The sequence below is a fragment of the Gossypium raimondii genome, chromosome 4 (assembly GCF_025698545.1).
Source record: "Gossypium raimondii isolate GPD5lz chromosome 4, ASM2569854v1, whole genome shotgun sequence".
Classification (NCBI taxonomy): Eukaryota; Viridiplantae; Streptophyta; class Magnoliopsida; order Malvales; family Malvaceae; genus Gossypium; species Gossypium raimondii.
In genome coordinates, this window is record NC_068568.1 from 1,415,539 (window position 1) to 1,439,724 (window position 24,186).

Below are 24,186 nucleotides of genomic sequence, written 5' to 3' on the forward strand. Positions count from 1 at the left end.
ACTAATTTACTCACAAATTTTTTATTTAAATCACTTAATTATATGTTACGTCATAAAATTAAAGGACTTATGGTTGAGACATGACACCAATTCGATCAAAAACTTATGTAACAATATAAAATCTACATTTGTATTTATATCTTTAATTTAATTTAATTTAATAATATAAAACTTAAGTAATGTCTAAATTATTAGAGCTACATTTGTTATTTTACTAGTCAAATTTATGTAACATTATGATTGATTGTCCTTAGTTATTCACTTTCGAAATTGAGGGATTGAATTGCTCCGATTTTTTAAGAGAGACGGATTTGCTGAGAGAGACTGAAAATGTCTTTTTACCTATCTTATTCAAACCAACTAATGACATTACGAAAACAGAAAAATATCAAACTAAATTATAAAGATTAAATCCAAAATATGAATATAAGAGAGGACCAAAACAACAATTTAACCAATTTAATGGACTGGATCAACATGTGCAAGATGTTAATATGTATATAAGTTGAATATTGTTTATTTGTAAATACTTTAATGAAAACTAACATGGGGATAGCATGATGTTTCAACTAAACAAGCTATCCCTTAAACTTGTAATCATACTCCTCCTAAGTTTAGTATTTAATAATTAATTATTATTTAATTAATTATATATTACATATAATACAGTACGAATTAAGAATCGAATCTTCACAACAAGAAGACTTGAAGAAGGATATTGGAGCATATTCTAACCTTTTTGAAGCTAAAAAAAAGAAAACTAATCCCACAACTTTGAGCTAAGTACAAGGACTACTCATTAAATTTGACCTTTTTCAATCCCACAAACAAAGGAAGTTTCAGTTTCAAAACAAAACATGAACAGCCCCAGTTTTTTGTTATGGGATTTTCTTAGAACAGCAAAAAATGAAATAAAGTTCATGCTGTTGTTCATCATTTACAACAAACTATCAAACTTTCAAAAAGAAACAGAAGCTTTGATTGGTCAAAAAATATTTTTACCTTTTTTAACTAACAGTTAAAGTACTGTTGAATAGCATCAGTGAGAAGCAATGCATCTTCTGGTCTCTGACCACTCTTGAAAACTTTGAACCGTAACCGTAACTCATAACAGCTCGAGCTTGATTCGCTCCATTGTTTAAGTACTTTCATTGAGTACGGTCCCCTGGTGTTACCTTGAGGACCAATGCAATACCATATAGAACAATCATGATCCTGTAATGTTTTATGGATCAGTGCAGGACTAGCATGTTCTGTTTCATCGTCGCTTAATTCGATCACCTCGACTTTGCGGTTTAACAACTTTGAATGCTCAATGATATCAACGGGCTGAGGTAGTTTTTCCCCCATCTCACCATGTTTATGTTGATTTGATTCTTCTTGGGGTGATAAGTGAAGAACGGATGTCCCGGGACAGCTCGGCTTTACTTGTTGAGAGTTTTGGTTCCCAGAAATAATCGGCTTCTTCAGGTCTTGTTGCTTTCCTTCTGGAATAGGGACACCAAATACTTTTTATTCAGTTAAGCTAAATGATTTGCTAGATGCATTTTAACTGAAACTCAGGGCAATGGTTTCCCTCAAATATCAGTTGTCCCCCTGGAGGGCGAGAATTCATGCAAAGAAGGATCATTTCATCTCATCATGACTCCAAAAATGTTGAGATCTTCATTTGACTAATAGGTAACGGGATGCACTAGCGGAATTGGTTAATTCCGTGATTAGAGAACACAACAAATGAAACTAAATCATATGCATATCATACCATACCTGCAGCATTCATTCCATCGTTCCGGCAACAAGGGACGACATTGTTCTCCGAACTGCATTTTCGAATTTTAGAAACTGGTCTTGCGGCTATTGGTTCCACTGATGTTTTATGCTCTTCTCTATATTCTCTTGGTGAGTCCACGGAGGCAGGTTCAGGCTCCGCAACCACTTCTGGAACCTCATGAATTAGGCGTGATTGTTCTGAAGGTGTCTGAAGCAGTTGCATTTTATACATGTACTCGGAGAGCGTAAAAACAGGTTAAGGGTAATATTATCTTCTTCTCAAGATATGCATAATACTTTAGGCTTTTCGATGGAAAAGCACATAGAGCACATATATGCATATAACAAACTTGTATTTTGTCGAAATTTGGCACTAAAAAGTGTATAACAAACGGATGATGTGAATCAAACACATTGTTGTTGTTACCTACGGAAATACTCGATTAATTATCGAGAGTTTCGTATATATCTTAGTACTATAAACTTGTGAAACTTTATCAAAAGGATATTCTCTCCTCCATCCTTTCTCGTTTGCCCGGTTGATCTGACTTCGTAATAAATCCAACTCTTTCGTAATCCACTGGCACATTATTCTTAATCAACATATTTAAGATCCATCTAAAAGGCATTGCATTATGCATTCCAACAATATCGAATTCAGAATACGTACATGTTTCGTTATATCCTCGTGTAAGCTTCTAGCTTTCTGCTCAAACTCCAGCTGGTCCAACAAGGCATTCGGGTTAGTAATAGTGCATGAAAAAATGCTTTCACTTCTAAAAGAAACATGGTAAAAGTAATAGACCGATAAGTTTCCGTGGCAGACATTTAGCTTTGTCCGGTATAAGATGCCACAACTTTATAAATTGATGATCTTATCATAATCCACCTTAATTATCATCAATGTTTTAAAGGCTGCTTCGATATGGCACAGTACATGAAGAAATGTAAATAAATTGTAAATCCAATGTAAATTCCTAAATTAAGAGCTTACAACGGTTGGCCTTTCAAGCATGCGAGTTCTCATTCGCCGATTTAAATCCTCAATTTCTTCCTGCAAACAGTAGTACACAGTTAAGTCTTGTACGATTGAACATGAAATTTGGCTTAACTAGAAAAATTGATATTTTATAATAGTTTTCACAGATAAGGAAGTTGTTAATCAGGTTAATTCCGACCTGACAGCTACTAAAACTCCACAATTCTTGTTTGAAAAGAAGAGGGACGAATACCGAAACGTATTAAAAACAAGTTACCTCAGTGAAGTCATCATCCGATAGTTTGCAAATAGGAATATCTTTTACCATGTTAGAAACTTGCAAGAGAATCGTAGAATTCGTCTTTTCCTTCATTGAAGTGTCCTTTATACCTACGAAGAAGTAATATGAAGCAGAAGGCTAATCAGTTAAGTTAGAGTAAATTCGAGATATAAATATATGATAATCACATAGCACGTTAAAAATGTCAACCATTGCAGCACCGAGGTAAAACCGTATCATAAAACGACATGTTCAAGACATATTGACATCAAATTACCTTTAACTTGCACTAGCATGTGAGAGTTCTTCTGAAAATAGTCATTTGGGTCCGATTTTACCCTCACGAAACTTCTGACCATTTTATCGTAAAATGTATCAAGCTGTGCTAGCTCCAGCACCAAACTCTTCTTCAGATAGATGAGCTTAATGTTTCTCGAAACAATAGCTGCCAAACAGCTTTCTGATGGACTTGTAACTGTTTCTTGTTCCTCTAACTTCCGATCCGGACTTGACTTTCTCTGCCTTTTTTTACAAGGCACAGAGACATTATCATCTTCTTTCGAACTAAAACAAACCGAATCTTCTGATTGCTCCAAGTTCTCGGAAAAATGAATCGTTAGTAGCTTATAGATACCGTTTCTATTAACCGATTTCCTTCCTAAAAGAGACTGTAATCTTTCATCACAAATAACCGTCTTCTTTTTTTCCGGGTGAAACAACTCGTGCTCCTTGCAGTATTCAGTAACTATGGTTGCAACATCGTATTGAGACAACTCTTGCTTCACGTCTTTACCAACGAATATTAGGAATTCGGTAAGTTGTTTTGATGCCCATCCAATGTATTTCATTTTCTTCGATTTTCTCTTTCTGTTACTCAAAGAAAGTTTTCCTTTCTTTTCTTTTTTACGTTGTGCTTGATTATCAGCCCAATCATCACCTTCCGATATACTATCATCTTCAAAATCCCCAGTATCTTCTTCTCTATGATTACAGTTCGTTTGAAAATCATAGTTATTACCATCCTTCAACAACCGATCCGAGGAATGCAGTTGTTTCGAAGTTAAGCCTTCTTTTTCCTTCACCCATTCCCAATAGCCCTTGAAAAGAAATTCATATGTTTCTCTATCGTTAAAATCTACTTTCACCTGCAGATAAACTGGAAATTGGTAAGTCAAAAACATATCTTTAGCTGCAAGAAACGGAAATCTCGAAGAAAAGCATACCCCATTGGCATTGACATTCTTCTTGTCTTCAATAAGCAAAGCAAGTTCTAAACACGTATTGCAAAAAGCCCTTTTCCCTTTGACTATTGCGAATTCAACGTCACATAAACAACGCCCGCATACGGCAGATGGACAACAAAAGCAATGAAATTTTGCAGGTTTACTGCAAATGAAACAAAAGTGCCAACCTGAAACATAGATACACCATGTTAGCTATTGCACAATATGTTCTAACAACATGAGATGTTCGTATAAGACGAAATTTATGCATGCAGATTAAACACTGTGAAACCATGTAAGAACACAATATATTTTTCTTATCAAGTTACCAAAAAAAAGGGGGGAAATCCGTTAGTTACCACAAAACCAGCGTTCATCGGTTTCCAATAGAGAATCATCCCTTCCTACACATTGAGGATGAAAACTTTTGAGACAGTTCCTGTAAGAATTCAAGTTGCAACAATTAGTTCTTCAAGAAATGTTGTCACCAACTAAAAGTCTTTTGCTTTTTTGAAATCAAACCAAAAAGCTAGTCATTAGTTGCTTTTTTAAAGCACATTTCGAACGAACCCACTTGTTAAAAGCACTTTTCAAAGGCACGAGAATGCTAAACTTGCTCTAATCATAATAACAATTGGATAATAAACATGCATTATTATTGATAAACATTCAAACCAAGGTGACAACTTGTCTCCTTGTACCTTGTTGTCCCTGTTATTTACACCCAGACCTCCAAGTAGTGGTCCTGGACTGTAGAGTACAATACACACACACACACACACACGTACATACATACATGCATACACATAAACAAAGAGCTTTTGCTTTAAAATCAAACCAAAAAGCTATGTTTCGAGCGCATTTTTTAAAAATACTTTTCAACTGCACGAGAATGCTAAACTAGCCTAAAGTTGCTCTAATCACAGTAATAATTGGATAATAACAAGCATTGTCATTGATAATATTCAAACCAAGGTGACAACTCGTCTCCTTTTACCTTGTTATATTTTATATATATACTTAAACCCTGTTTGGTCTAGGGCAGCGTGTAAAACCAGAAATGGTCCTACAAGCATCAGTATCAGCGCGAACCACCATTATAAATGAATAAACAATATCTTTCAAATCATATCGAAGTAAACATCTGAACCTACCAAAAACTCGAAATGACTGTACAAATAAAACTTGATAAATTTGGGTAAAACTTAAAATGGGTTGAAGATAAGCACTTACTTATAATCACAAACCCTGAGCAAACCACCATCTTTGCAAAAAAAGCAGTAATCTTCAGCGATTTCTTCTTTTTTTCTCGTGTTTTTCCTTGCCATTTTCGTTCAAAATTTTTCTAGGGAAATAAACAAGAATTATCCAAAACCCTTTTCTTTTTTGAAAAAATAAAAACAACCCAAGGATGAACATACCTTATTAGAACCTCAAAACCCCTTGAATGCAGCTCTGTTGGAATTTTTTTCAAAGTGTTGATAAAAGGGAATGCCAAAAAACCATTACTACTCAAAATACTGGTAGAAAATAGAAAGGAGAAGAAAGAAATGAAAAACCCGTACTAGCATTTAATGTATTATATTGTAAATTTGTAATCTTTATTTTTGTTTTCAACATGATTGGCTTTTAGTTTTCCCTCAGTATCATGTTTTCTCTTCTAAAATTAAGCATTAAAAACATAATGCATGCGTGTAGTGTGATCCAATGATGCTTCAAAATTGGAAAAATGAAATGTACTATGCTTAAAAATAAAGTGACTTAAATTAAAAATTTTATTTTTTAAGAAAATAGTACAATTCTTTAATTATTTAGAAAAATAGAGTAAAATCACTAGTCGACCACTCTATACGTGAAACTGTTGAGTTAAGTGATGAGTTCACAAGATTGCACCATATATTACAACATATGAAGTTAAAATAGGCATATAATTTATTTGATCCTTAAATTTTTAAAAATAATATTTTTTAGTTTATTTATTTATTTTTCATCTTTTTAGTCATTAATATTGCAATGTTTGTTAATTTTATTCGTGTGACATTTATTAAGTAGTTCATGGGTATGATACATTAGTAATTAAAATGAAAATATATATTTTATAATTTTTATAGTTTTTAGTGATTTGAATAATTTTCTATTTTTTAAAGTAATTTTTTATTTTATTTTTTAAAAAGTGACTAATTATTAAAAATTTATTGCAATTATAATTTGATTTTTTAAATCCTATAATTTTTTTATTATTTAGGGTTTTAAGTCACCTGATACAATCTTGTGAAATCGTTGCGTCATGTGATAAATTCAACACGTGACATTCACTGGGCAATTCATGTATATGTCACATTAATAATTAATTAATTTTTTAAAAATTAAAAAATATATTTTAATTGTTAACCTTATATATATATATATATATATATGCCTATCACAATTAGAGAGAGGAAATGCATCCTGTTTTTCAAAACAATTAAAAACTACCCTGTTTCCTTAAATTACATCCAACATTCTACAACATGCTTTATTAAGATATATTCATTGTGATATTCTTATAAAACATTTTAAATTTGAGATAAATCAATTTTAATTTTTTTCTTATATAGAAAACTCTGGTTAGAATGTGCTTTAGCTCCTACACTGTTCAACATTTACAATTTAATCCTCCACTTTCATTTCAAAAATTTTAAAATAAAAAATCTTCTTTTAAATTTAAATTCACTGAAGTTAACCATTGAACCATAATTTTAAAATCTGATAAATAAGACTAAATTCTTGAAAATATAAAAATAAAAGACTAAATCTTAAATCAACATTCCAAAGACCAAGTGGGAAGGCTTGAACATCTTCAAATAAACCAGCATGTAATAATCAAATTCCTCATCATCAAGAGATTTTAGTCTTAACAAAAATCATTTTCAACTCCAATTATCTTTGGAGTCGTTTTCATGGTTTAACTTTATTTCAAGAATGGTTTCTTTTTCCATGTAAAAAAAATACATCATTGATCAAAATTCTTCATTTTGTCACAGTTCCAAAATATAGGTGATATTAATAAAACCGGAGACGAATCAGGCGGTTGATTCCTTCAGGTATGCAATCAGGTCGGCACGATCTTGAGGCTTCTTCAATCCGGGGAAAACCATCTTTGTCCCGGGAATGTACTGCACAAACAAAATATACCAACAAACCGATTCAACAATTAATATATATATCTACTTCATACTCGTACCGATATAAACCTGGTCAATTGCACCGAAATGCAAACAGCACATGTAGCAATACTAATAGCCAATGCAATGCAATTATCGATAATCCAGATAAAAATACAGAAGGCATATGTTCACGAAACAAGGACCTACTACCACATGGGAACGATCTTGTAAGAAATAAACCTTGTTGCTAGAAAAAAGGAGATGCTTTCTCAGAACCCACGGCATCCTCATCCTTTGTACTTAAATAACATTCTCACCCCTTTGTATCCTTTGTGCCAGATAAAAAAAATTGCACCCATGTCATCTTTCATTAATGGAGGCAATGATCAATCGGTATCCCAAATAATGTAATGCCACCCACAAGGCAAACGATATTAACTAGGCTCGACCATAGTTAGAACACCACAACCCCAAACCTATCCTACAGAACTAATCGTTTCACCAGCTTCATCCCCATAAGAGTAAGAACACATGTTCAAACTCTGGAAAATGCATTTGTTGGGAGAGCTTCACCTTAAAAAAGCTCTTGACCCGACAATGGATTAATCTCAAGTTCAATGTGAATTGTGGATACCCTGGGTTTAGAGTTTAGACCGAAAAAGGAACTTATTGTTTAACAGACAAACAGTTCATAAGACAAGTAAATAGGAGAGCTTTCGTATTCTAGATTTCAATATTTAGAAAACAGGACACATTTACAAGCTTACAATAGCGAGCAAAAGTCATTAACTTTATACTAAAAAAATACACAAGACTTGCACATACCTTCTTAGGATTAAGCAAGTAGTCATACAAAGTATTCTCTCCCCAAATCACAGCCATATTTTTATTAGCAGCAGAGTACGAGTATCCCGGTGTTGTCCCCGACTGCCTCCCGAAAAGCCCATTCAAATTTGGCCCTGCAATTTTTTTTTAAAATATCAACTTATTATTCATTAAACTTTTAAAAGTATTCAACAATAAAACTTCAAATTGCTTTAGTTATGGAAAATTTTGTGCAGATTAGTCCTTTTGGATTGGTTTTAGGTCAGATCAGATCCAAGTAAATTCGGATTTAACTTTCCAAATCATAATCAGGACTCTGATGGATGATTCAGGTTTTCAACTTTTTATGATCAAATCAGGTTTAGATTCGATTTGACAGATCGGGACAGGCTTTCGGGTTCAGGTCAAAACCATCTAGTTTCAATGCAAATCTAAGTATTCAAGGAAATTACACATCCTTTTTAAATTTTAAAGCTATATTTAGCCAAACCAAATAAAAACCATTATAGAATCCAAAAGAACAAGCAAGATCAAATAATTTTTTACCACAAAAAATTAATTAAAAAGATAAAAACCAAGAGGAAACATATACGAAAACGACGTGAAAGAAAAAGAGTATATATAAACAAACTGATAGAAACAGTTAATTAATTTAAAAAAAAAACCACACATAAAATCAAGAACTTCGACATCAATCCAGACTCCACATTAAAAAAAAAAAAACAGATCCGAGAGAAGCCAACCTTGCTTGTGACCGGCGCCTTTATCGACGGTATGACACTGAGCACACTTGGTCTTGAAGATCTTCTCCCCAGCTTTCGCATCACCTGGCGGTGCTTGCTCGAATGAGGCCATTGCTTTTGATTTTTTTTCCGAATTAGGGCTTTTGGGGGTTTTTTTTTTTTTTTTCAAAATCAAAGCTTTTGTTTTTCGTTGATGGTTTTTGGTTTTTATATAAAAAAGAACGGCGAAGCTTAATTAGGGTTTTGGCGTACTATTAATATATTAAGCAATTTTTTAAATAAAAAAATGTAAATATTTATTTAATGAGAGTAGAATATAATAGTAGGCACTAGGCGGGCACACGAAGCGTGCTCCGACACCACACGTGAAAGACAACACAACTATTGTGTGTTAAAAAACCTAAAGTTTTTTAAATCCAGGAAGTGGTCAAATCGGTCAGACGATTAATTTATTGGCCGACCGATCTATTAAATAAACTAAAATTTTTAAAAATTAATTATTTAAATCGGTTCAATTGATTTATATTGATTTTTGGTTTAACTAGTTGAAAGTAATGTGTTCGTAGGCTGAGTTAAGTCGAGGTTTGGCAACAAAAAAAAGTTTTAAGCTTGGGCCTATTTTCGGCTCTACTCGCTCAAAAAATTTGTTTTAATATATTTATATATTTATATGATTAAATTTAAATTTAAAAATATTTTTATTATTTAAATTGAACCCGAGCCGACTCGAGGTGCAAAAATATTTATTCATGCTTGGCCCAATTTGAGTTGTGCCTACTGAACTGGGAGGACTACCGGACCCATAGATAGGTCTAGTTCAGAGTCATTCTTTGAATTGATACCCTAACCGATTTGATTCGATTCAAACACCATTACTTATAAGTATTTATGAGTCGAGACAAACTCGATTTAAAATTTTAGTTCAAATTTTTCTAATACAATGAGTTTAATTTTTTATATAAATTAATAAAATATTAAAATATTAAAATTTATCATTTATCCTTTATATTTTAATGTTAATTCGAATCAAATTAAACTGATTTGACATAATAAAAAATTAGTTCAAATTTGACTTGGCCAACTAAGTCGAGCAAACTATTTGATCAATGAACAAGTCTATTTTAATATTAATAATTAATTTATTTTAAATTTGAAAATTTAAAAATTAAAAAATAAATAACTAAAATTTACATATTTTATATATTTTATTTCAATTGGTTCAAATTTGCCTTCCATAGTCGTTGACTGGAAAGATCGGTCGTCGAATCTTATGAAAAGCTGTGTGCTTTCGGACATGGAACTTTCCTACCGCTGTCTTTTTCTTTTATTTATTAGTAATTTTTAATTTTTATTGAAATAGAATAAAAGATTAATATATTATTTAATTTTAATATTTAATTTGATATTTACTTTATTTTATGATTTTTAAAATCATCTTTTATAGTTTTGAATAAAAGTTTAAATGTAATGATTTCAAAATTTTAATATTATTAAAATAGAAAGATATTAAAATATTATATTTTAAAAATATCAATTTAATCAATATTGATAAATAGATATCTCCATCTACTTATCTTAAATATTCACCATGACACATAATTTTTCTTAATTTTGGTTCTTTTTATTTCTTAATTTTATTTAATATTTTTATAAATTTTAATAATATTTTACAATTTAAAAGAAACTTTAAAATTTAATTTAATTGATTCTTTTACAGAATTTCAAGGGCTTATATATACCTCTTTAGCCAAAATATTGAACTCTTTATCAAACACAGAATATTAACATTAACACTGTAATAAACTACAATTTTAATGGACGCATATAAAAGAAGAGAAGAAAAAGGAAAAGGGTGATTATAAATTTCTTCAAACAAAAACCATAGCTAAATTAAAAAGAAAAAACAACCCAAGAATAAAAATCCTTATTGAAAGCTAAACCCTTTACAATCAGTTTTTTTTTCTTTACCACAAAATTGATATTCACCACAACTACTCAAGATTCCTTGCCTACTTTTTTTTTTTTTTTTGCTAGGGTCCATGAACATGTGTAGGAGAAGACATCATTGGCCAACCCACAGGAGGAGGTGACCCGGATGGGTTTTCATCTCGGCTAGGAGAAAAGAGGCTCAGTTCCACAAATGGACCAGACGAGGGTTCATCTCGTATGAAAGTCCGAAAAGATATCGATCCGCGTTTAGTAGAAGCATCAGAATTCCGCTCGGGGCTGATTCCAATGCTTTCATCAAGATGAGTCTGATTGGCGATAAGGGATGCAGTGTCATTTTGATCATCGAGAATAACCCTTCTCCGAGCCTCCAAGTCATTAAGATTACCGAGTGCAAGACAATCCGCAACCGGACAGTATACGAGTATGACGATACAGACCCCAGCACAACAGAGTAGGACAAGAAAAGCTGAGAATGCAAGAGCTTCAAACAGGAAATGTTCTGGTCTAGATAAAACAGATAAACCAAGTAAAAGAACCCTTAACGGAAGTAAACTCGAAACCGAGAAAATTAATGTATAAACTCTCTTCTGCAAACCCTTATTGATAACCAATTTCAAAATCCGTCTTCCGAGCCAAATCAAATAGGCAGTCAAGACGGTGGTGAAAAGACCAAGAAGAATAGTATTCAGTAAAGGGTAAGAGCAAAGAGCTATGTCATTGGAATTTTGCATCGATCGAGCTGTTCTAGTGAAATATAGCGGTAACTCTTTCCTATCCTCGCGTAACTCGGGTCCAATCAAAATGAGAAATAGTTGAAGAACGAACATTGGGAGGGCAAAGAGGAGAACACAGCTTGCTGTTTTCCCATTCCATTTCCTGCTTAGAATTCCTGTGTCTATGTTTTGTAACGACGCACGGAGAAGAAACACGAGAGTGAGGAAGAGGCACGGTTCTGCAAAACCTAGATTCGAGACAATGTAAAATTTGCAGACGTTCTCTTGCCATTTAAAATCAAGTACATTCAACACTCTTCCTGGCCTCCTTATATAATTTAGCCGAATGATTTCGCCGAAACCCCACCAAATGGTGAACAAAATGAACGTGATTCGGATGATCCAAGGACCACTGAAATAACTGAGCAGGATAAAGCCTTGTTTAAGAACGCGCGACCGCAAGTATAATGTGTATCCGATGCACACCAAACCCAGAAGAACCAACAGACCAACTAGACAAATTGTCAACACACCGAATGCTTCGGCAGAATATCTCGTCAGGGGCATTACCCGAAACACAGATTCCACGCATGCTCTCTGCTAGCATGGATACAAAGGATCCTCTGATGTACAAGGGACCTCCTGATAATTATTTCTAGAAGCTATTACTGAACCAACACTGGATGATACTAAGATTAATCGCATGAGAAGACGAATAAGCAGCATTACCAAACAGAACTCATATATCTTCTTGCCAATCTAACAGATCCATGTAAAGCATTAATCGATTCGAACTAACAAATTTCACATCTAGATAGCTGTTTCAACCACTAACCTTCAAGTTTAAGGTCAAGACTTCAATTATTTGATCCGAGAACCTGTGGAAGGAACAGGAAAGAGCAATGAATCAACTAGTAACCAAAAAATCTATGAATGAAAAACTATTACAAAAAAAAGAGATTTATATAGCATGCAGACAGCCTCAATGAAATCCACCACATTCAAGCACACACTATTTCACCTATAAAAAGGAAAATCGAAAAGGAAAAACAAAGCAACACTTTCAGATGCATATGACCAGAGAACAAGTCAGTAAGACAAAGCCGCTCATTCACCTAAATACACAAGACATTCTCGTGAGATGTACTTCAAATGTGTTTGATGAAAATCCTAATAAAAACCAATTATATAGACTCTATATGCAAGCGTTATGAGGCAGACACGCCACTTTGCACTTGTGCACACTCATCCAAGTTACCACTTACCATATAAAAAACGAAACGCCAGTCTCTTTTATAGAGGTTTATGAAAATTTAAGAAAACAATACCATTTATAGTTAGTACACAAATATTATTGCCACGTGCACACTATGTGAGTAGGACAACGAATTCTCGCCTGTCATCTTAATTCAACATTTGAGACAACAATCAATGACAAATACAGGCCATAAATTTCCACATCAACATTATTTAACAGCAATGCATCACCATTAATGACCGTATAACTAGGACAACGAATTCTTACGTGTCATCTTAATTAAACAATTGAGACAACAATGAATGACAATACTTTCCAAAACAACATAAGCAACGGTAACGCATCATTGGTGACACAGATGCTCAATCGAAATACCCACGCAAGTCCTAAGCAAAAAAGGCTATAAAAAAACTTCAAAGCAAATTATTATGTAACAGACACCGACAAAGTAGCTTCATTTTCTCTTACAATATTCGTATTTAACACAAAGTGAACAATACGCCTATGCACGCCCTTAACAACAAAGAAGATAAACATCGTTAGTACTACCTTATCTCCCTAGTCGTTAGCATACTAAGGAGCATTATCCTTGAGATAGAAAATGTTCACCGAATAAGCCGGTAACTTAGTTCCTTACAGTCACAACTCTGAAATATATATATACACATGACATCATTAGCCGTCGGCATAAAACCTCAGTATAAATCTAAACAAGTTCCCCAGTTTACATTGAGCTTAGACAAGAACAGTGCTACCAAAATTCAAAAGAGGAGATCTTTCTTTCAGCAATTAATACTAGAACATGTAAGTATGGTTTCCCCTCTAATTATAATTATAAAGTACAAGTTACAAAATCCATAACTTTCTTCTCTTTTCTCTTCTATCCGTGTATCATCAACTACAAATTATTTCAAATAAATCAAAAAATTATCACTTTCAGCTAAACAAACACTTCAAATCTAAGCGTTTCGAGAACAAAAAAAAAAATCAACATCAAATTTCCATCAACAGTGCATGCAGTACAATCATTAAGCTAAAAGTACTAAAAAATCCGAAGAATCAACCAAAAAAAAACAGAGAACAAACGAGTAACGTCAATCAGACCATACAAAAGATAAACAAGGCCAAAATCAATGAAATTTAGATCGCCGAAGAGCTTACAAAGAGGAGATTCACAAGCCGGCGAAGTCGAGAGACGAAATGCGGAATCGAGCAAAAACAGATCGAAGAAAACCCTAAAACTGGGCTACAAAGTGAGAAAAGCGAAGATGCGGAGCGAGATGAAAGAAGAGAGAGAAACAATGAGAAACGTAGTTAGGGGAATAGGTGAGTGGAACTTTGTTGGTGACAGCCTGTCTCCAGCTGTGTGTTATCCGAACCACTTGCTTCGGAGTTCGTCGTTAGGTTTTAGGCTCGGTGTAATTCCCGTCCCTAGGTGGACTTTTTTTGGCTTGGCGGCGTTTTAAGCCGATCGCAAGAAACAGGATTTATTTTATTTTATTTGGTATGTAATCTCATTAAAATAAATATATTACGTTGGGTTAATTTCTCTAAAAGTCCTTAAATTATAATTTAAGTCTTCTTTTTTTTCATTTAGCTATTAGCTTGAATGTTATATTCAAAGTTTGGCGTGTAGTACATTTAAAATACGTTGATTACATTGTAAATATGTGTATGTTTGTTACATGGATAGCTTGTATCGACGTGTTAAAAACAACATTAAAATATATTTTAAGTCTTTGTACTATTCAGTAAATTTAAAATTGAGTCCTGTACATTTATTTCAATGAATTTAATCTTTCTACTTTTTGGATTTAAAATTGTAAGCCCAATCGTTAATACTATTAAAATTCAACTGTTAAATTAAGGCTCATTATAGAGTCATTTTTATATGGCAATGCAATGAGTATATATATTTTTAAAATGTCACACCAACAAACTTAATAGATGAATTTTAACAATGTTAACAATTGGATGTGAATTTTGAAATCTAAATAGTAGAGTGTAGGGGTGAACGTTCGACCGAATCGAGTGAAAAAATTTCGAGTTAATCGAGTTCGCGAGTCCTATCTTATCATCCTAACTCAAATTGAAATTTTTTCGAATCGAGTAGAATAAAATGAAATTTGAGTCGAGTCAAATCAAGTGAAATTGTTCGAGTTAAATTAAAAAATTAAACATGTCAAATAAAAATATTGTTACAAAGATAACTAATTCCATGTTAGAACACATAAATTTGAAATCATATATATTTGAAAAAAATTCAAAGCAAAATAATTTTTAAAAAAACAAGATACTTGAGTATGATAAATTTGAATCATTAATTAGGTCCTAAAATTATTATTTTAGAACATTTTTAAAATTTAACTTTTTATATTCTTTTAGAATTTTTAAAAATATAAATTTTGAAATTTTTATAAATATTTTGAATTTTTGAAAATTATTTTAATTTTGTTTTTGTAATTTTGTTGTGAGACCTATCAATTTGCTTATTTTCAAAGTTGACAGGGACCAAAAGGGTGTTTATACCAATCTATTATTCGAATTGTAAAATTCAACTCCACTCAAACTCGAAACTTGAATCAAGTTATTCGAGTTGACTTGAATAACTCGATTCGATTAACTCGAACTTCTAATTTTTTTTCAATTTTTTTCGAATCGAATCAAGTTTTGCTCACTCTTAGTAGAGGGATTAAATTTTAAATGTACAAAGAGCAAAATGACTAGAAGCATATTTCAACCTACAAACAAATAAATCCTCCTAAATTCAATGGCATTGCTTTTTTTGAACATATTATATTTAAGTTGTCATTCCAGTATATATACATGTGTTTATAATTTGATCCCCACATTCTAAATATGCTTCACACGAGCTAGTATTTTACACTTAAATTAATGGCTAAATTGAAAAAAATACTTTATTGATAAAATATTGATACTTTAAGGACTCAATTAGAACTTAGAACGTTTTGAAGTTTAGGATCAATTTAGAATCTCAACAATAGTCTAGGGACTTTTAGCTAATTAACCCAAATATTATTTGTAAGGAGTAATAAATTGTTTACTTAATATTGAATATATGAACGTCAACAATGTTGAATTTTATGTAAACCTTATGTAACGTACCATGAATTGCATTTCTTTGAAAATTCATTTCATTAATTACTAGCTTACCATCCACGGCGGCGCCTAAAATAGAAAATTGCTTTTAAGCCCTTTTAAAATTTATAAAATTATAATTTACCTCTCAAAATGATAAAACTTTAATTTAATCTTTTTAAAAACTATAAAATGAAAATTAATATATTGGTGAAATTTAATTCTTATAAAATATATGACTTAATTTCAACCTCTCCGAAAAAATTATGACTTCACCCGTATTATCATCTTTTAAATGTGTATATATATACTTCTAAAATGTATAATGAAATACCAACATATGTTGGATGTGGTTTCAAGGCAAATGGCATTCTTAAAAAAAGAATTCAAGTTGAAATTTTGAAGATAACGTTGAAAGATAATTACAAAACTCGAAAAGATTAATCTGAAAAATAATTTTAAAAGTGTCAAAATAAATTATAAATTTTACTATTGTACTAACTTATAATTTTATAATTTCTCAAAGAATTTATAAGCAAGATTCTATAATTTCATCTATTTCGTTAAATAATTTGATATCTCGTATTTTTTTATTTTTTCCAAAAAACCTCTTTATCTATGAATATTATTTTGTAGTTTTTTTTGTTTGTTTTTTTTTATCTAAAACTAAAACTAATGTTATCAGAACTGGACCAGTGGTTGAATCAGTCAAGCCACCGATTTATTTGGTTCAATTAAATAAATCATTAAAAAGTTCAAAAAAATAGAAAAGTTCAGTTCAATTGCCCTATTCAACCGAGTTTTTGTCCAATTCAATCGATCTGTACCAATTCTCGGGCCAATTGATCTAATAGCTTTCTTCAGACTGATACCCTAACATATTCCCTATCTAACTGGCCCGATCCAATTCAAACATTCATTTTACCTATCATCATCATCATCATCATTATTTATTGGATCAAATTATAGAGTAAATATTTGAATATTAAAATATACTTCAAGTCTTTGTACTTTTTATATATATGAAATTTAGCCTTTGTACGTTTAATTTTAGATATTTAGTCCCTCTATTTTTTATATTTAAAAATTTAAATCAAATTATTAACACAATACCATTAATTTATTTTGTTAAATTCATTGGTGCGACATTTTGAAATTTAAAAATATTCACTTAGTAGTCATATAACAAAAAATAGCATTGCGATTGACTTGGATTTAACAAATAATTTTAATAGTGTTAACAACTCTTAAAGGTTACATCGGTTTTGATCAAAATAAAGTATTTGGACTAATCGGTGACATTGTAAAAATTGAGGTATCAAAGCATGTCAAAAGTTGAAGTATAAAGATTGAATCTTAAATTTAAATGTAGCACATGAATCAAAATTGAATTTTAACCATTATTATATAATCTTAAATTTGATTGTAGCACGAGGATCAAAATTAAAATTTAACCATTTAAATAAGAGAGAGATTAATACACGTGTCAACCAGTCATATATAAAAGTTATATGTCGAGTCTTATATGGAAAAGTAAAGGTTAGAAAATGCTTATAATCTCTATATTTTTGAAAATTAGAATTTAATTCTAGTGCTTGTATTTTTGGAATTTTGTCTTTTATTTTTGATTTTAAAATTGAGATCCAACATTAATATTATTATTATTCGTTAAATTCAAGTTAATTACAACATCTTTTTTAATTATATGACTACCAAGTGAGTAATTTTTTTATTCCAAAATGTCATCACAACCAGTTTAACAAAAAAAGTTTAACTGTGCTAACAATGAACTTGAATTTTGAAATCAAAAGTAGAGGACTAAATTTCTAGAAATACAAGTAAATGGACTAAATTCCCAATTTTTGAAAAGTAGATGGACTATAGGCATATTTTAACAAAAAATAAAACTGATTTTGTTTAAGCTTTAAAAAGAAGTTTAAAATTATGGAGAAATTTGTATTAACCAAAATTACCATTTTTTAGGTTTGCATTTATGTCTTTGTTTGGATAAGAACAATTGAACTAATTGTTTACAGTACGAGAAAAAACGTTAAAATTTGCAATTTGTCTCCACACTCTGCATAAAATATGAATTTAATCCTTACATTTTAATTTAATCAATTTTAGTCCTTATACTTTTTGGATTTTAAAATTTCAGTCATAACTCAAACGTTAACAATTAAATCTGCCTGGTTAAATTTCGCTATTAGTCTTGTATTATACATAAAGTTATAGATTTAATACAAGTTCTCCAATTTGATCATTCTTAGTTCATTAATTGACTTGTTCTTTTTATGAGTAATGTGTGAAAATAGCAAATCGACATGACATTTATACATGTGATTATGTGTTTGTTGCATAAGATCTTGGAGATAGCATAACTTAATGAATTTAACAATTAACACTCGATGAGGACTAAAACTTCAAAATTTAGAAAGTAGAGGATTAAATCTATAATTTATGTATAGTACAAGAACAAATACCAAAATTAACCAAAAATGTTTTATTTAATTGCATTTATTTCTTGACAGGTTCACTTACATTTTGTTGTCTTATATAACAAAATTGTTACATATTTTACAACCACAACAACAAAATTGTCTTCCTTTTTGTTATATTTTTACATTATCTGTTAACTTCACTTATATTTTGTTTTAATTGTTTTGGGACCTTAATTTTCCATTTTATAATTTTTTTTCTAGTAAATGATGCAACATAAAAATTTTAAACATGTTTGGGGACCTTATTTATGGGATCATTGAATACTACAATGAGATAACAAGGTCTTAAAATTATGGGTTGTATTTGTTCAAAAGAAACTCAACCAAATCAATACATTGAGAACAACCCTGGAGAAAAAGAAGATGCATCCTCGAAAAAGTGGTCCGATTCTTCCAAGGACAACGACATTAAGGTGGACGTAGATGCCACTGCACGGTTGATATCGGATCAACAGTCTGGGTCCCTTTCTAATGATGAGAGGTCTAGAAAGGACCTATCACAACTTCAAAGGTTGCCAACGATAGATGCAACGACATGGGGTGGACAAAGGCAACCGAGGATCACTAGGGTCATGAGCGGTGAACGAGGTGCTCAAGTAGTTGCCGGTTGGCCTTCTTGGTTAGTAGCTGTAGCTGGAGAAGCCATTAATGGGTGGATACCTAGCAAGGCGGACTCATATGAAAAGTTGGAAAAGGTTTGCACTGTAGTTATATCTTTTTTAATAAATATTTAATCCATGAACTTGATAATTTTTTCAGTTTGATCCTTGAACTATTTTTGGTCTACATTAGTCCTTAAACTTAGATTTCATCAAATAGCTGTGATCATGTGACATTCTCACAGGGTGTCATATAATCACGTTTTAACAATTTATAAAAAAATAAAACTAATTTATTTGATGGAATTCAAGTTCAAATATCAACCAAGATAAAAATTTAGTTCAAAATTTTATATCCTTCTATGTTTAAGTTATTTGTCTTTGCTAATTATATAGATCGGTCAAGGAACTTACAGCACCGTGTACAAAGCTCGTGATATCGAATCGAACAAGATAGTCGCCTTAAAGAAAGTGCGATTCGCTAATTTGGACCCTGAAAGAATTCGTTTCATGGCAAGGGAAATTATTATTTTGCGTAGGCTTGATCACCCGAATGTTATGAAGCTTGAAGGTCTAATTGTTTCAAGGGTTTCTGGATGTTTGTACCTTATATTTGACTACATGGAGCATGATCTTAGAGGACTTGTAGCAACCCTAGAGATTAAGCTCACAGAGGCTCAGGTATATTCATATTGCATAATTCATTTGGGTGTTTTCGTTTACATGCTAAAATTTCTGTAACATATGTGTAGATCAAGTGTTACATGCAACAATTGCTCAATGGACTTGACCATTGCCATAGTCGCGGTGTTTTGCACCGCGACATTAAGTGTGCAAATCTCTTGATAGATTATAATGGTAACCTCAAGATTGGGGATTTTGGATTGGCAACTATCTTACGTCCTAACCAGATGCAACCTCTAACGAGCCGCGTAGTAACTTTGTGGTACCGACCTCCTGAGCTTTTGCTTGGTTCTACTGATTATGGAGTTACTATTGATCTGTGGAGTTCTGGTTGCATTCTTGCGGAATTATTCGCAGGAAAGCCTATCATGCCTGGAAGAACTGAGGTACTTACCCATGTAAACGTCTATAGTATCTACATTTTTGTAATTCAGTCATGGTAATCGGTACATTGAAACACATCGATACTATAACAATATACTAGTACCAAGACAAAAATGATACGCCCATTAATATGGTATTGACTATCGAAACACATTGTTTTGTAGGTGGAACAACTACATAGAATCTTCAAACTTTGTGGATCACCTTCCGAAGAGTATTGGAAGAGATCAAAATTGCCAAATGCAACCGTGTTCAAACCACAACATCCTTATCAGCGTTGTGTCAATCAGACATTCAAGGATTTCCCTACTTCTACTTTAGCTCTTTTGGACATGCTCCTTGCAGTAGAACCCGAGTGTCGTGGAACTGCTTCTTCAGCACTTGAAAGTGAGGTAAGATTGATATTTTTCATTGAGATGGTGAAAGCTCTTGTTTTGTCCGAGAATTTCCAATATTTAGTAGCCGCACTAGGTTGGAAGTTTAAATAGGAGGCAAACCGCTCCCACCACTATTTTCTTAATCTACAAGACTTGATTCTAAAATTTTACTTAAGGGACATCGAGTTCGTTACCACCAACCCTTAACTAGATATACTTTGATTTTTGTTTTTCAGTTCTTTACAACGAGTCCTCTTCCCTGTGATCCATCAAGTTTGCCCAAGTCCCCACCTAGTAAGGAATTTGATGTCAAGCTTCGAGGAGATGAATCTGCAAGGTATTTTTTTGGCTTCCAATGTTTTAAAAATCAGATCGATAGTTGAATTGATCAAATTATTGGTTTTTGTTCAATCAGTTTGATTATCGATTCAAATTTTTTTATCTTGATTACCAATTCCGAGTAGTTTCTCAGTAGCTAGTTCAATCTCTTTTTTCTAAACGGATACTCAAATTCAATACTTGAAATCTAATTTGACTTGAGTTCGAAATCTTAACCCAACCAATTTGAACCCAAATTACCTAATCTAATTTGATTATAAAAAGTCAATACCCAAAATCCATTTAATCCAAATTCAAAATAATTTAAATATGAATCGAATTCAATTTAGAATGGCCTTAACAAGTAACATGAAATGAACTGAACCTGAAATGACTTTTGCATGAAAAAATCAAACATTAAACTCGAATTACTTGAACCTAAAATGAGCACGAAATGCTTGAAACCTGTAACTAAGTCAAATCAAAATGATCTAAAAATCCAAATTGTTTTTATACAGATTAACTCAATCTAAAATCAATTTAACTCGACCAATTGAAAGGTGTTGAGAATTAGGGAAATATCTTAAATATAATGTTCATAAAATTGGTTCAATTGATTCAATCATTGATTTCTTATATTGGATTACATTTTTTATTTTTTCATAACAGTTTGCTTTAGATTTGATTACATACCATTGGTCGAACCGGTTGGTTCACTAATTCCTGATTCGACTGATTGATTCGATCCAATTCTGATGTAATCGTGTTAAATCTCTTACACCCCTAAGTTCTATGAAAAAAGTTTAAAACAACTGATCTGCCTGTTGCTATTGGAAAACTAGGCAAAGAGCATCTCGTGAGAAAGTTAATGGAAATGATCGAGCTAGAAAAGCTACAGCGATTCCTGCCCCAGATTCCAATTTTGAGTTACAAGCATCTATACAGGTAACCTTTCAAGTTGTAATATTCATTTGATAATGCGTAATAAAAATGGCTTATGATATTTTGCGTTATTGCAACTAAGGTGTTTGAAAAAAATTCGCAGTCGAATACTAAAAGTGTTAATGGAGTAAATAATCCTGGCATCCCTGTTGAGCCTCTGCAAGGAACATCGAAACCCGTATGTTCTCATGTTAGCCCATCAATGCACCTTGGTAACGTTGGATCTTCACAGAATATGAAGGCGAACAAGGTCAAGTCTATGAAGGCTTGTACTCGAGCATTTGGTTCTCCGAGTCAGGCAAAATATGTCCGTCATGGAGCAACGACGTTATCCCAATTTTCAAATTCGGTTTCGATTAGAGGCAAATCACGATTATACATGACCAATCCGCAATGGCACGAGGAGCATTTTAATGGTGGATATGACCATGATGATATTGTTCAGTCCACTCACCATTTATTTGATAGGCTAAGTACCTCGCACTTACCTTCCGAGGAATCAACAACGGTAAGGGAAATATGGAAATTGAATTTTTTTTTCTTTATCAATGAATTCATTTTAGGATGATCTAAACTTAAAATTGACTTGAAAGGTCATTTGTAATGACGTGATCCCAAAATTCCGAGTTTCGAACCCAGAATGATTGAAACCAAAATTGACTTAAATCGAAATAATTCAAATGATCACTTTGAAAGTTTACATTTTAGTCACTCGAGTTAAAAATGTTACAAAATAGTTATTGAACTATTTAAAAGTTTTTATTCAAGTCACTGGGTTGTTAAGTTTTTTTCTTAAAAAAAGCTCAGCTAGTGAGCTCTAAGCGATGACGATTCGACGATCGATACGGTGGATCAATACCTATCAATGAGTAGAAGAACATATCGTAGATCCAAATCAGTCTGAAAATCAGTGTTGAGATCGGAGAAAAAATTATTTAGATTTTGGTTCGTAGACTCATGATGTTCAAAGTTGTTTCGTGAAAAAAAGACTGAATTGAAGAAGAGAATGAGAATGAGAGCATTCAATTGGTGTAGTTAGTGTGAACGGAGAAGGTCATACAACAACAACTTTAACAACCCGGTGACTTAAAAGGAAAACTTTTGAATAATTAAGTGGTCTTTTTTGTAACTTTTTGAAATTGAGTGACCAAAACGTAACTTACTAATAGTTTAATGACATTAGGTGTAATTTATCCAAAGTTTTTAAAACCTGAATTGGTATACATTCAACCAATCCAAAACTAACTCGACTGCCCAACTCACTAGTCTAATCAAATAATATATGCAAATAGTTATGTGGGCGAATTCTAAGTGCAGGGTTATGTTCCAAAAGAAAAGCGAATCCATTATTCCGGGCCGTTGATGCAATCAGGTCATGGGCGAAACCTTGAGGAAATGCTCAAAGAGCACGAGAGACGGATGCAGAACGCCGTCCGCAAAGCTCATTTGGACAAGACGAAGACGTTGGCAAGAAACAGCTTCGACAATAATAGACAAAGTGAATCGCTACTCTGTGTTGCAGTAAATGGAAGGTGACAACAACCACCTTTATTTTCAGCTTTTTAGTTTCACCTTGGAGCTCAGCACCGGTATACTACATATAGAATGTCATAGATTAATTGTTGGATAGAGTACCAGTAAAGTTTGTAATTGAGTAGATATTGCGAGTTAATTGAATATTCATTTAATAAAAAATTAAAAATAATAAGTTTTATTATAAAATATATATTTTTAATAATTAGATATGCTTTATTAAATAGTTTAAATTAAAATTTTAAAAGAAATTTCAAAATGGATGAGTGAAATTTAGAGATTTAAGATCTTAAGTTTAGTTCGATCTTTGTTGTTATATATATATATATATATAAACTTTCATCCAAAACGTGAACCTTGAATATCTAAGTTCGAGTCTCATCATGTGTGAATTTTATGTGTAGATTTTAAATTTTTTCCAATCATGCGCTGTTTTCATGTGTGGATTTTCTCTCAGGTAATTTTTGAACCAAGGGTAAACTATAGTAGAGGTTATTTAACCATGAAAAATTATAAAATGGTCGCCAATTTTTTTTAATTTTAAATAGTAATTATTTATAAAAAGTAATATTTTTTAAATAAAATTAAAACAAAAACTTTTACATTTAAAAATGGGATAACATAACATAGTTTTTAAATTTGATAATATTTTTCAATTTGGTCCTTATTTTTATACTAATCTCATAACTTAATTTTTTCAATTTGGTCCATGAACTTGAATTTCACTTATCACTTAAATTTAAAATTCTTTATAAAATCTGAACAATATATTTCAAAAACCCAACCAAATTGAAAAAAAAAAAAACCCTACTAAATTACGTGGACAAAAAAGCCCAAAGAGTAAGATGGTAAAAATTACTAA

General features: G+C 31.9%; 4 protein-coding genes across 7 annotated transcripts; 1 reads left to right on the plus strand and 3 right to left on the minus strand.

Annotated features, from left to right (window-relative positions):
- Positions 1 to 714: 714 nt before the first annotated feature.
- On the minus strand, positions 715 to 5,836 carry LOC105780791 (uncharacterized protein At5g08430). Of its 2 annotated transcripts, XM_012605298.2 has the most exons (11): positions 5,674 to 5,836; positions 5,486 to 5,597; positions 4,612 to 4,691; positions 4,253 to 4,440; positions 3,307 to 4,174; positions 3,027 to 3,139; positions 2,765 to 2,824; positions 2,441 to 2,491; positions 2,280 to 2,350; positions 1,768 to 2,015; positions 715 to 1,487 (listed from the first exon to the last, which is right to left on the minus strand). In XM_012605298.2, the coding sequence occupies exons 2-11, from the start codon at positions 5,578 to 5,580 to the stop codon at positions 1,012 to 1,014; spliced, it is 2,250 nt and encodes a 749-aa protein (XP_012460752.1). In that variant the 5' UTR covers positions 5,581 to 5,597; positions 5,674 to 5,836; the 3' UTR covers positions 715 to 1,011. The 2 variants fall into 2 exon arrangements, with proteins under 2 accessions (XP_012460752.1, XP_052485430.1); XM_052629470.1 differs by having other exon boundaries at positions 5,486 to 5,817.
- A 1,252-nt stretch (positions 5,837 to 7,088) lies between these two features.
- LOC105780689 (cytochrome c) lies at positions 7,089 to 9,181 on the minus strand. Its single transcript, XM_012605169.2, has 3 exons — positions 8,967 to 9,181; positions 8,224 to 8,357; positions 7,089 to 7,407 (listed from the first exon to the last, which is right to left on the minus strand). The coding sequence occupies exons 1-3, from the start codon at positions 9,076 to 9,078 to the stop codon at positions 7,315 to 7,317; spliced, it is 339 nt and encodes a 112-aa protein (XP_012460623.1). The 5' UTR covers positions 9,079 to 9,181; the 3' UTR covers positions 7,089 to 7,314.
- Positions 9,182 to 10,805: 1,624 nt separating this feature from the next.
- LOC105780040 (uncharacterized) lies at positions 10,806 to 14,213 on the minus strand. Of its 3 annotated transcripts, XM_052629076.1 has the most exons (4): positions 14,049 to 14,192; positions 13,437 to 13,534; positions 12,465 to 12,507; positions 10,806 to 12,271 (listed from the first exon to the last, which is right to left on the minus strand). In XM_052629076.1, the coding sequence occupies exon 4, from the start codon at positions 12,194 to 12,196 to the stop codon at positions 10,997 to 10,999; it is 1,200 nt and encodes a 399-aa protein (XP_052485036.1). In that variant the 5' UTR covers positions 12,197 to 12,271; positions 12,465 to 12,507; positions 13,437 to 13,534; positions 14,049 to 14,192; the 3' UTR covers positions 10,806 to 10,996. The 3 variants fall into 3 exon arrangements, with proteins under 3 accessions (XP_052485036.1, XP_012459577.1, XP_012459576.1); XM_012604123.2 differs by lacking the exon at positions 13,437 to 13,534 and having other exon boundaries at positions 14,049 to 14,213; XM_012604122.2 differs by lacking the exon at positions 13,437 to 13,534 and having other exon boundaries at positions 10,806 to 12,507; positions 14,049 to 14,213.
- A 4,567-nt stretch (positions 14,214 to 18,780) lies between these two features.
- LOC105779689 (probable serine/threonine-protein kinase At1g09600) lies at positions 18,781 to 23,327 on the plus strand. The gene is made up of 8 exons (XM_052629868.1): positions 18,781 to 19,182; positions 19,483 to 19,767; positions 19,839 to 20,156; positions 20,319 to 20,546; positions 20,768 to 20,868; positions 21,692 to 21,794; positions 21,874 to 22,299; positions 23,109 to 23,327. Exons 1-8 carry the CDS (start codon positions 18,781 to 18,783, stop codon positions 23,325 to 23,327), a joined length of 2,082 nt encoding a protein of 693 aa, XP_052485828.1.
- The last annotated feature ends 859 nt before the right edge of the window (positions 23,328 to 24,186 follow it).